The 10,934-nt window shown below is 45.2% G+C and overlaps 1 protein-coding gene across 6 annotated transcripts in view; it reads left to right on the forward strand.

Moving 5' to 3' along the window:
* The window catches only part of CCAR1 (cell division cycle and apoptosis regulator 1), a 35,849-nt gene extending 25,198 nt beyond the window's left edge, over window positions 1–10,651 (forward strand). For all 6 annotated transcript variants that reach the window (XM_061571460.1, XM_061571465.1, XM_061571466.1 and 3 more), the window contains 11 exons: window positions 1,084–1,161; window positions 1,691–1,876; window positions 3,582–3,773; window positions 3,992–4,402; window positions 5,166–5,286; window positions 5,515–5,576; window positions 6,554–6,688; window positions 7,290–7,425; window positions 7,606–7,803; window positions 8,175–8,380; window positions 8,895–10,651. In XM_061571460.1, the coding sequence (XP_061427444.1) occupies window positions 1,084–1,161; window positions 1,691–1,876; window positions 3,582–3,773; window positions 3,992–4,402; window positions 5,166–5,286; window positions 5,515–5,576; window positions 6,554–6,688; window positions 7,290–7,425; window positions 7,606–7,803; window positions 8,175–8,380; window positions 8,895–8,957 (1,788 nt within the window). In that variant the 3' untranslated portion in view covers window positions 8,958–10,651. The remainder of the gene's footprint in view (window positions 1–1,083; window positions 1,162–1,690; window positions 1,877–3,581; window positions 3,774–3,991; window positions 4,403–5,165; window positions 5,287–5,514; window positions 5,577–6,553; window positions 6,689–7,289; window positions 7,426–7,605; window positions 7,804–8,174; window positions 8,381–8,894) is intronic.
* Window positions 10,652–10,934: the final 283 nt, after the last annotated feature.

The raw sequence follows: 10,934 nt of genomic DNA on the forward strand, positions 1-10,934 counted from the left end.
CCGCCCGCTCCCTGCCCCCCCTCAACCCCGGAACCCCCTTCCCGCTTCCTATACCGTTTAGGCTACACATGTCTCTGTGTGTTGTTGTTGCCGTTGAATTGTTGTTGGTGGTGTTGGTGGACTACGGGAAGATGATGTTGGCCAAAATGTACTCGCTGAGCCAACGTCACCAGTGTAGCGTTCTACACGTCCTCTTGCAAAATCATTTCCTTTGTGTTGTCGCGGTTGCCGCTCGACGCCAGCTGGAGGAGATCTACTTTTCAGTGTCGCCGCCGAGAAGATGCGCGGCCTGTTTGGATCGGTGCTCCAACTCTCGTGGCTTTTTCGTTAGCGTGATGTCCCCCGTTGGTGCAGTTCGTGCCTCATCTGAACGTTTCCAATTGGGAGACGCATGGAGTGCCTGGAGCCAAATTTTTTAAGAAAAAAGAAACCCTGAGTGTGTCCTTGTATCTCCAAAGCCTATCCACTGTTGGAAGTAAGATTTTTAATACACTAACGTCGTAGTCTTTCGTGAAAATACGGCCACACTTTGTTGGCCGTGGGTATAATAGTAATGATGTGATCGGAGAGCTCCAGACCATGTACAAACAAGGGTAATCTTACAGCTGGATTTCTATGCCGTTTCCATACTTATTATGTTCTCGTATGAAGTTTACAGTTCTAATCCATCAACTAAAAAACACAGTAAGTTTATCAAAATTCATAGTGAATAGCGTGCTTTTGTAGGTAGGAACTGTCAAAGCTTCTCCCTACCCTTGCCCTCCCCGTGTCTTGTCCCATCTATACCCCCTACCGAAGCCCTTGCCCTGTATACCCCAAAACTGATGAAATGCTTTTGTGATTTGCAGATTTCTCTTGTGATTGACTTGTTGCATCAGAGCTCATGTGTCCATTCACTTAGGGGCATCTCGGACTGTGTCTAAAGCACCACAGGAATGTCTTAAGCAGAAGGAAGTATATCTTTTCCAAACTGCTCTAACGAGAGCAAGCGCTGTTGGTGGAAGGTTTGAAGGCAGCTTGCATGGGAGGACGTGCCTTTGCTACGTGTGACTAATTTAGCGTTTCTCCAATCTGTTTGGACAGGATGATGAAGAAAAGGATGAAAATGGTAAACTCACGACTCCGACGCACCACTCTAAGCTGGATCCCAAGACGATGAAGGTAAGACCAAGTGGATGTTTACTTCACCGTTGTTTACACTGCCAGAACAGACTTGGGTTGATGCTGCAATGGCTGTGGCGTCTAGAAACAGAAAGTAATAGATGGAGGCGTTTGGTGACATCAACAGCTTAGGGTCCTGATGGTTTTTTGACCTTGCGGCTCGCACGCTCTTCATTGTCTTTGCTTGCATCACACATTTTCAAACTTTGGTGTTTTGATCATCATATTTAAATTGTCTTCAGTATGCATATCTGTCATGGGATAGTTGTTGCCGGGCTACGTGCTGGTAAGCAGTTAGTAGTATAAAACATCTGTAATTCTATGCCAACACATCTATTTTCTCTTCGCCAACCCATCCTGACCAGAATGGTCAACCGCCACAACCTGCACGTGGTGGAAAGACACCCTCATCGGGCAGTGGATTTACAAAGGGCTGCACAACTACTGGGCCATATCGTATGCAATGATTCACTTGTGAACCTGTGTGTATGTGTGTGATCCTGCGCCGTGCCCATGCTCACTCCGGCAGGTGAGTTCTCTGCGCAAGGAGCTAGAGGTGAGGAGCATGAACGCCAAGGGTCTCAAGTCGCAGCTGGTGGCGCGGCTAATCAAACAGCTGAAGCAGGAGTTGGAGGTGGAGGAGCAGGAGGCGAGTGAGAAGGCCGAGGCTGAGGAGGTGGAGGAGGAGAAGAAGCCCGCCGAGGAGACCGAAGAGGTGGTGGCACTCGTTGCAATGAACGTTCATCGATGCATTACACACTCTTTTTGTGTTTTATTTACCATCGAATGATTCAAATTTTTTTCCAAATGAGTAGGCAAGTAACAACTACCTGATAATAGTCCTGGTCGGCACCCTTCAGGGATTTAAACTTGTGACCTGAATGAGAGACGGGTTCTCTAACCACCCCACCACCTATTTGTTGGTTCTTTCGGTAAAGTCACGTAGATAAAAAAATGAATAAAAGTAATAAAAATGTACACTGTAGTCTGGTTCTTAATCGGAGTGAGTGTACTGGCAATCTATAATGTGGACTGTAGCCTGGTTATTAAGTTTGGTGAGTGTACTGGCAGTCTACAATGTAGACTATAGCAATGTTAAGCTGGGTGAGTGTACTGGCAGTCTATAATGTAGACTGTAGCCTGGTTCTTAACCTCGGTGAGTGTACTGGCAGTCTATAATATAGACTGTAGCCTGGTTTTAAGCTGGTGAGCGTATTGGCAGTCTATAATGTGTTTGTTCATGATTTTGGAAATCTTTTTGGTTACTCCTGCTATGTATGGCAAGGTGATGGTTTTGATTTAACACAGTACATCAAATTCGTGATCTGATCCCATTTGTGGAGGACAATATTCCTGACATGCAATATCCCGGCGTCTACAAACTAAGCTGTATCTGCGGCAGCAGTTACATTGGGGAAACTATACCTCGGACCGTGTTCGTGAGCATAAGGCAGATTTGAAACTGTAGAACCAATACTTCTGCCATGGCTGATCATTGTTTTAATGCAGCTGGCTCGCGCGAAATTGATTTCTCTAAGACGATGGTACTTTGCAAGCCTACTGGCTATCATGAAAGATTCGTTCATGAAGCCATCCATTTTTTCAGACACAGACAATTTAAACCGAGAGGATGGTTATAAACTCAGCAATCATTTGAAAGATGTCATAAACCACTTTGGGTCATGTCTTGATTTGTGTTTTCTTGTCAACCTCCACCATCAGCAGTGTGGGTGTGTGGAGAGAGGTGCATTGCTTTGATTGGTGTTGGCCTACTGTCGGTGTCGGCTTTTCTCCTACATTAACATTAGCTGCCCCGCCCCTCTCTAAACCTTTATAAACAGTTTGCCTTCAGAGGCTAAACCCCCCTGTTCCTGATGACGACCGCTTGTGTTGCGATCGAAACGTCGTGGTTTTTGTTTTTTTATTTTTGTTACTGAAAGAACCAGAATAACTCTCCATTATAGACTGCCAGTGCGCTCACTCAGGTTAAGAACCAGTATACAGTCTGTATTATAGACTGCCAGTACGTTCACTCAATTTAATAACCATTGCTACAGTCTATATTATAGACTGCCAATCTGCTCACCAGCTTAAAACCTGCCTACAGTCTACATTATAGACTGCCAGTACACCAAGGTTAAGAACCAGGCTACAGTCCACATTATAGATGCCAGTACACTCACCCAGCTTAATAACCAGGCTACAGTCCACATTATAGATTGCCAGTACACTCACTCCGATTAAGAACCAGGCTACAGTCTACATTAGTGTTTTTATTATTATTTTTCTATCTACGTGACTTTACCGAAAGAAGAATATGAATTCCTGCAGTCATGAAAGTTTTAAGTCAAAATTCACCCCCACCACCTGGCTGGATAAACTCAGCAACTAAATTCGACCGTATAACCGCTTTGTCTCAGGACGAGGAGAAGAAGCGGCAGGAGGAGAACGAACGCCTGCGCAAAGAGCGGCGTTACACGCTGCCCGAGATGCCTTCCATCATCGTGCACCCCAACCGCACTGCCAAGAGCGGAAAGTTCGACTGCAGCGTCATGTCGCTCAGCGTGCTGCTCGACTACCGAATCGAGGATAACAAGGAGCACTCATTTGAGGTACCCGGCTCATGCCCCACTTAAAGCCAAAACCACACACATAAACCTCTCGTTGAATCCGTGTAAACAGAAGTAAATTACTTTCACTAATTTTAGGATGTGTTACTTCGATAATGTGTGCTTGTGTCCAGCTTTCACGTACTTCACATTGCAGCGCAAGTCCAGCTGACGCCTCTGCCTCACATTTCACTGCCCATCCCCCCTTACCTCCTACGCAGGTGTCGCTCTTCGCAGAGCTTTTCAATGAAATGCTGCAGAGGGACTTTGGGTTTCGCATCTACCGGGCGCTGATGGCCGCTCCGGAGAAGAAGGATGAGAAAAAGGACAAAAGGGATAAGAAAGAGACTGACAAAAAGGATTCGAAGAAGAAGGAGGTGGAGAAGAAAGAGGTGGAGAAGAAAGAGGTGGAGAAGAAAGAGGTGGAGAAGAAAGAGGTGGAGAAGAAAGAGGTGGAGAAGAAAGAGGTGGAGAAGAAAGTGGTGGAGAAGAAAGAGGCCAAGAAGGACAGCGACGACAAGGACACGGAGAAGGTTGTTGTCGTGAAAAAGGAGAAGGTGGAAAACGAGGGCAAAGATCAGGAAGAGCCCAAGGCCAAGAAACGGAAAACCGACGACGAGAAAGATGAAAAAGTAATCCTTTTATTTTCTGATTTTAACTTGATTTTAAGCTTTCGTGACTGCAGGAATCCATACTCTTTGGTTCTTTCGGTAAAGACGGTCGCTGTGTTGCGATCGAAACGTCGTGATCTATTCATTTTCTATCTACAGGACTTTACCGAAAGAACCAAAGAGTGCTTTTAACTTGGTTGCATTTTTTTGTGTGCCTTAATATTTATTAGTAGAGCATAATATGATGTGTATCCAAGAAAAATCCTCACCTGTATATTAGAGATGAATTTTCAGATGGATTATAATTCGGGATGTAAAGTTTTCTTACATTTATACATTTTGCGCAGCAGAGGGCAATGCAGAAATGTTTCAACATCAGTGATTCCCACATTCACCATCCCGCGACTGACCACCGTGTTGAAGTATGTTCACATAACCGCCACGACCAGCACGGCGTGTGAAGGCCATCATCCAGCAGTGGATTGAAAAAAAAGGTCTATATGTTTACATTGGAAACCAGAGGGTGTGAATAACACTTCACTATACCGCTTGCCTGTTGGACACTTACTTGCTATAATGATTCTGACTGGCATCTCATTTCCCCCACCAATCTCATAAACTAGTCGCTGCATTTCAACTGTGTCATTGACAAAGCACCATACATGTCCTGTGTTAGTCACCGCACAATTCTTACTCGGGTGGAACAGGGTATGTGGGCGACGGTTTTTGGTGATGTTCGGTGATGGCGACAATGATGCTGATAATGTTCTGTTTGTACATGAAGGCAGAGGAGAGCGAGGGGCAGCTCAAGGCAGAGGAGGAGGAGGAGGACAAGGACTCCGAGTCGAGGGAAGAGGAGGCTTCTAACTCGGCCGACGAGGAAGATGACGACGATGATAAAGAGGGTGAGTTCATCCACGGCCACAAAAACTGGTGGGAACACCTACATGCAATGCTATGGATTTCTACAATATACACATGCTGTTTGGTCAAATTATGCTAAAAAGTGCTTATCTTGTTCCTGCAAGCAAGGTTTAAAAAATGTAAGCATATTCCAAAATATCACAAGTCGCAGAACACAGCTACAATATGTGTTACGAATTTATGCTGCCTGCTGTTTTGTTGAATTGCAGATGACAAAAAAGATGACAAAAAAGGAGACCGGAAAGCCAAAGAAAAAACTGTGAAAGAAAAGGTAGTTGTGATTTAAAATGTTCACTGTGAAACTTCATAATTATCACTTGGGAACTTAAAGTAGGGGTGCACAACTTCAGTCCTCGTATACCAGAATTCTACACGTTTCACAGAGAGCTTGACATCTTTAACTGCTTAACAGCTGAAAACACTGAAAAAGGCCTATTTAAGCATTATATCAATCATGGGTTCGGTTAAGTTCTTTAGAACTCTATTGAATTGAAAACCAGAAGGCACTGCAGCCGTAGAGACACTGGAGTGTGGCTTCAAGGAAGGCAGCCCCCCATGAAGCAGATATCTCACGTAGCTTCTTTCCTAGGTTGTCTTAGTTTGAAGCTTCATTGTTGAAAACATTTCTTTACTTCAGGATTGCCGCCAGTAGCATTCCATCAAAGTCGCTGTGGTGTGAAAACTGTTGGAATGCAACCCTCCTACAGGCGTGCCATTAAAATTGTCTTTAGCATACCTCTGAAAGATGCGTGAACATTATTATCACTGACAGCCTTAAACTCACGGCGGGCAGCCTGGGAACACAGATCCGTGGTGGTTTGTTACGTATGTATGTATGTTTAACTTGTTTCGTACCCTACATAGCCAACCGTACTAATATGAGGTACGTTTTAACCCAAAGCCCCTTCACGTCGACAATGTTATGTTTATTCATATTCTTTGGGTCTTTCGGTAAAGTCAGGTAGATAGGTTCAAAGAAAATAACAAAAAATAACAAAAAACTACGACGTTTCCATCGTTTCGATCGCAACACAAGCATTCGTCATCTTCCTGACGACGAACGCTTGTGTTGCGATCAAAACGTCGTAGTTTTGTTTTTTTATTTTCTTTGAACCTATCTACATGACTTTACCAAAAGACCCAATAATAGGAATTCCTGCAGTCACGAAAGCTTTAAGTCAATGTTATGTTTCTCTCTTTTGATTGGCGGGTGTTCACACGCCTCGCTTCTGTGTGCTGGCCTGGCAGGAGAAGAAGGTCACTGTATACCGAGACCTCCTGCTCGCTTTCGGATACTTTGACCAGAGCCACACGGGCTACCTGCAGGAGAAGGACTTGGAGGAAATCCTGTACACGCTGGGTCTGCACATGTCACGAGCGCAAGTACGAATAGAGAGACCTGCCGTCCCCAAAGTGAATGCACTGCACGACTCGTGGCTAATTTGTGCCTTCCCGTAACGTGCCTCTGTATACATGTAGTGACCCATTTGCTATGACGAATGAGCCTTTCACCAAATCGCCCGGAATGTGCCTAATGTAATTTCCCGGAAGTTAAGCTGGTTTGAGCATGGATAGTACTTGTATAGCTTACCACCTTTCATGACAAGTCTTAAAGGCTGTCATAACATAATGGGCAGCAGAGGGCAGTGCAGCCTAACGACCTTGTTTTACTGTACGTCCTTGCTCTCAAGTCAATGCTCTGGGTTTTTAATTCACACTGACCAGCATGGTAAAATATGGTTAAATAACCCCCCATGACCTGCAGGTGTAATTACAAATTAAAAACTGTGTTACCTAATGGCTTGCATGACAATGTGCCCATGTACCCATCTCGTGCATCCTCCGCCACAATAATTTAAACGTGGATGGTCTGAATGATATCAAGGAGCGGTCCTGAAAATATTGCCGAATATTCATTGTCGTGGATCGCACTTCCCACTTGGGGGGCGGCAGTGACGGTGTTGACGTTTCGTCTGCATTGCAGATCAAGAAGCTGCTGTCCAAAGTGATGGTACGCGACGTGTGTAACTATCGCAAGCTGACGGACGCCTTGGAGGGAGAGTCGGTGAGCGAGACGCGGCACGAACAAAGCTCCACGTTGGAGGAAATTCTCGCGCAAGGTGGGGGGGGGGGAGGCTGTCCGAGTCTGACCACACCCCACTGCTACAGCGGACCTGCGGTGTCTTAAAATGTCTCTAAGTGCTCATGTTACGGTCCCTTTTGTCAGTCTGCTGCTGGATGACGGCCGCGATAGCGACGTGTGACCTTGCCCGTGCCATGTGTGTATGGCCACGACGCAGGAAACAGGCCTATGCTGCCCTTCACGCTCAGCAGAGTGGCGGCAAAGAGGAAGCCTGGCGACGCGGATATTCAGTCCAGCATGGTCACCTATCAGGGGGCGCTGGTGGACGTGGGCAGCCTCCTGCAAAAGCTGGAGCGGAGCGAGCGAGCGCGCGATGACCTGGAGTGCCAGTATCAGGCTCTACAGCTGAAGATGGGTAAGCATTTGGCATTTCCTCAAAGTGTGTGTGTGTGTGATATTGGTTTTTGTAGGATTAGCAAGGTGGATGATAACAAGTAGGTATCCCATGCAGGACATTTTTACGTACATATATATTTTTTTTTAAATGAGTAAATGTGTCTTGAAATTCAAGTCATAGTACAACCTCTGCTGACTTTCCACAAATGGATAATTTTATGGACCCCTCAATGATGCTTGAGCAAGCGAGTTGAAGGCTGGGATTAAAACTTACAACTTCACAATTATGAGTTGCCCTCTCTGCCATAGTTCCACGAGGGCAAGGTCTGGCACATAAAGGACTCCGTTTAAACTTCCGAAACGTCCCGCTTTTGGCAATTTCTTGTGCAGAGGAGCTCAACGCCAGCATGAGTGCCACCGGTGACACGAACCTGGCGCTGTCGCTGGAGCTGAAGGAGACAAACAGCCGTTTGAGCGGGGTGGAGGACAAGCTGCGGAGCCTAGAGCAGCGCCACAGCGCCTTCACCAAGCTGCTGCAGAGCACCTCATCTGGCCTCTCCAACCTGCTGGCCGGCATCACTGGCGCTGTCAAGGAGGTGAGCTCATTATCGCCACGTTTCCTTGCTGTCTGAGCGTCTGTGAAAGCCCAATTCATTATATGCAAAGAAAATACAACACAAACACCATACGTGCTCCTAGATGTGTTTTTTACCTAGGCTGTGGGTCATCACACATGACTAAGCAGCGCCGCAAAAGCGCCCTCATGACGTGAATCGTGACATCACTGCCATAACTTTCGAGACAAGGTGTAAAAACTTGGCACTGCAGCTGCATCATGTGTGGTGTATCGTGGGTTTCGGCCATATTGAGGCAATGGATGCCAGTTCATATTACACATTACATATTTGGGTTTCTTCATTTTGCACCTTTGCAAAATAAGAACCGCAATTGTATGATAATCACGAGACACAGAGCAAAATTTGATGGGACGCAAGTACTTACGGTTCGCTTTGACAGCATTAAAGAGACCATGATGCTTTGTGAGCTGAGCGAAAATCAAGTATTGGCCCAAGGCTTTGTTTTACTAACGTCTTATTTTCTGTGGAACAGAAACTCGAAGAGGAGACGAAACCGGAAGCGGAAGAGCCTGTGGAGAATGGGGCTGACGCATGATCTGCGGAGATTGGTGGATGACGTAATTGTGGAAAAAACTGTAGCCGTCGCTCCTAGCGGGGGTTTGGCTGACTGGTGCACGTGGTCCAGTGGTGATAACGCAGTTGTCTGTCGGCAACATGGTAATTTGGCCACAGGAAAGTAGAGCATATGAATGCGTGTAAGTAAAAAAAGAGTCAGATTGGTGACAGTCGTGTTCCTCAGTGCGTTTCCTGATTCTGTTGGGTGCCGAACCAAAACACCCATATTTATACCGGAGAACAAAGTCAACCCCTGTGGGAGAAACATTTCCTTGTGCTTATGGAACTCCCTGTGTTCACACCTTTATAGAGGTCTGCCACTGTGGTATTGTCTAGTGCTGAGCCATTGTGCTTTCTGGGCAATTTTTTATGCTAAGGTGTGTCCAAGAAATACTATAAAATTAAAGGAATGGGTGCCCCAGAAATATCTGGGTTTTTTTTTCAAGAAAACCCTGCTATTTCCATCGTGGCCAAATTGAGGACATTTACAGCCTGTACTTGTATTTAACTTACTTTTTACATGATGAAAATACAAAGGAAAGTTGGAGAAAAAAACCCACCGAAACTGCCGAAAATCAACGAGCGATTTCTGCAACGCACAATCCAGTGCTACCATTAGATGCTGTGCAGTATAGTTCTTAACTGGGACTCTGGCACGTGACATTTCCACACAGCGTGCACACGTGACAAACAATTGGTCTGCATTGCATTGTATTCTGTTCAAGTGAGTTTCGAGTGTGATTTTAATTTTTTTTAAACGTAAAAATTTTGAGGGGTCTGCAAATAAATCCCCATTTGTATGCAGGGCATTGAATGTCTGCCCACGTTATCTTTGAGGATACTCTTGTATCCTGCGCTTTGTACATACATCCCAAGCTTAGGTAAATGTCTGTGTCGCGAGTTTTGTGCAGCACTGCACCAGAGCCGGATTCCACAAGACTTGAGCCAACATGGCCAATCGTCTCTCACACAGTTGCACGCAGTTGGGTTTTTGTTGCTGGTGGCATTGCTGGGATGGTGATGATCTCATTGCTGCGGGCAACGTGTAGTGCACTCGTATGTTGACACTGCATCTGTTTGCGCTCAACCCTTACAAACCCATAGGCATAGCACATTAACAGTTGTGTTGAGCTTGTGGAGTGCAGTTGATGGATGGTTGCGTTAAAATAGTACTTGGGTTATTCTAAGGGTTTGATCAGTGCGATGGGAAATGAGTGACAAGGTCCCTTTTACCACTTCATCTGGATCACGTCTGATTGCAATTTGGCCAGATCTCAGAATTGGTCCTCATATGTACATTTTGTACCACTAGACTTGTTTACCAAATGAAGCAAAATCTACAGATCTTAAAGTAACATTAATGCAATGCACATGTCATTTTGTACGTTAAATTCGATGTAGCGTTTGTGCATAAATGCACAGAACTTCACATTTGTGTGTGTAGCAAATACTAAATTTCTGTCAGTTGCAAGCAAACGAAGATGCAAACTGCAACCTCAGGCTCATTGTATTGCTGAAGAACAAGTACAGGAATGCAGTGCAAGTGTTCTGCACAGTGGTGTGGCAAACAATATATTTGACACAATAGCATAAGATGAAATAAGTTCTATTGTGATGTGTTTTGATATTTTGTGAAATTGTTGCAGCAATAAATATGCTTTAGACTTGTTTTTATTTTTAAAATACTCACCCATCCCATATTATAGTGAACAGTTTTACACACTTAATGGTTGTTAATGTAGATTGCGTTTCAATGATCCTTCCGCCGTACAGTCCTGAGCCAATGAGAAAAGTTGAATGTTTGGTCGAGGGAGGTGTGACCTGAACATCTTCTGTTGACTTCACACAACACCGTAATAGTTTTCGTAGCCCTGGTTGGGTTTTTGGGCTGAGTTCACCCTCCACTGGGATTTGAGCTCACGACGTTGCGATCTCAGGTCGAACCATCTTAATAAGC

Source organism: Lethenteron reissneri, chromosome 47 (assembly GCF_015708825.2).
Source record: "Lethenteron reissneri isolate LAM-NWPU_2019-01 chromosome 47, ASM1570882v1, whole genome shotgun sequence".
In the NCBI taxonomy this organism is placed as follows: domain Eukaryota; kingdom Metazoa; phylum Chordata; class Hyperoartia; order Petromyzontiformes; family Petromyzontidae; genus Lethenteron; species Lethenteron reissneri.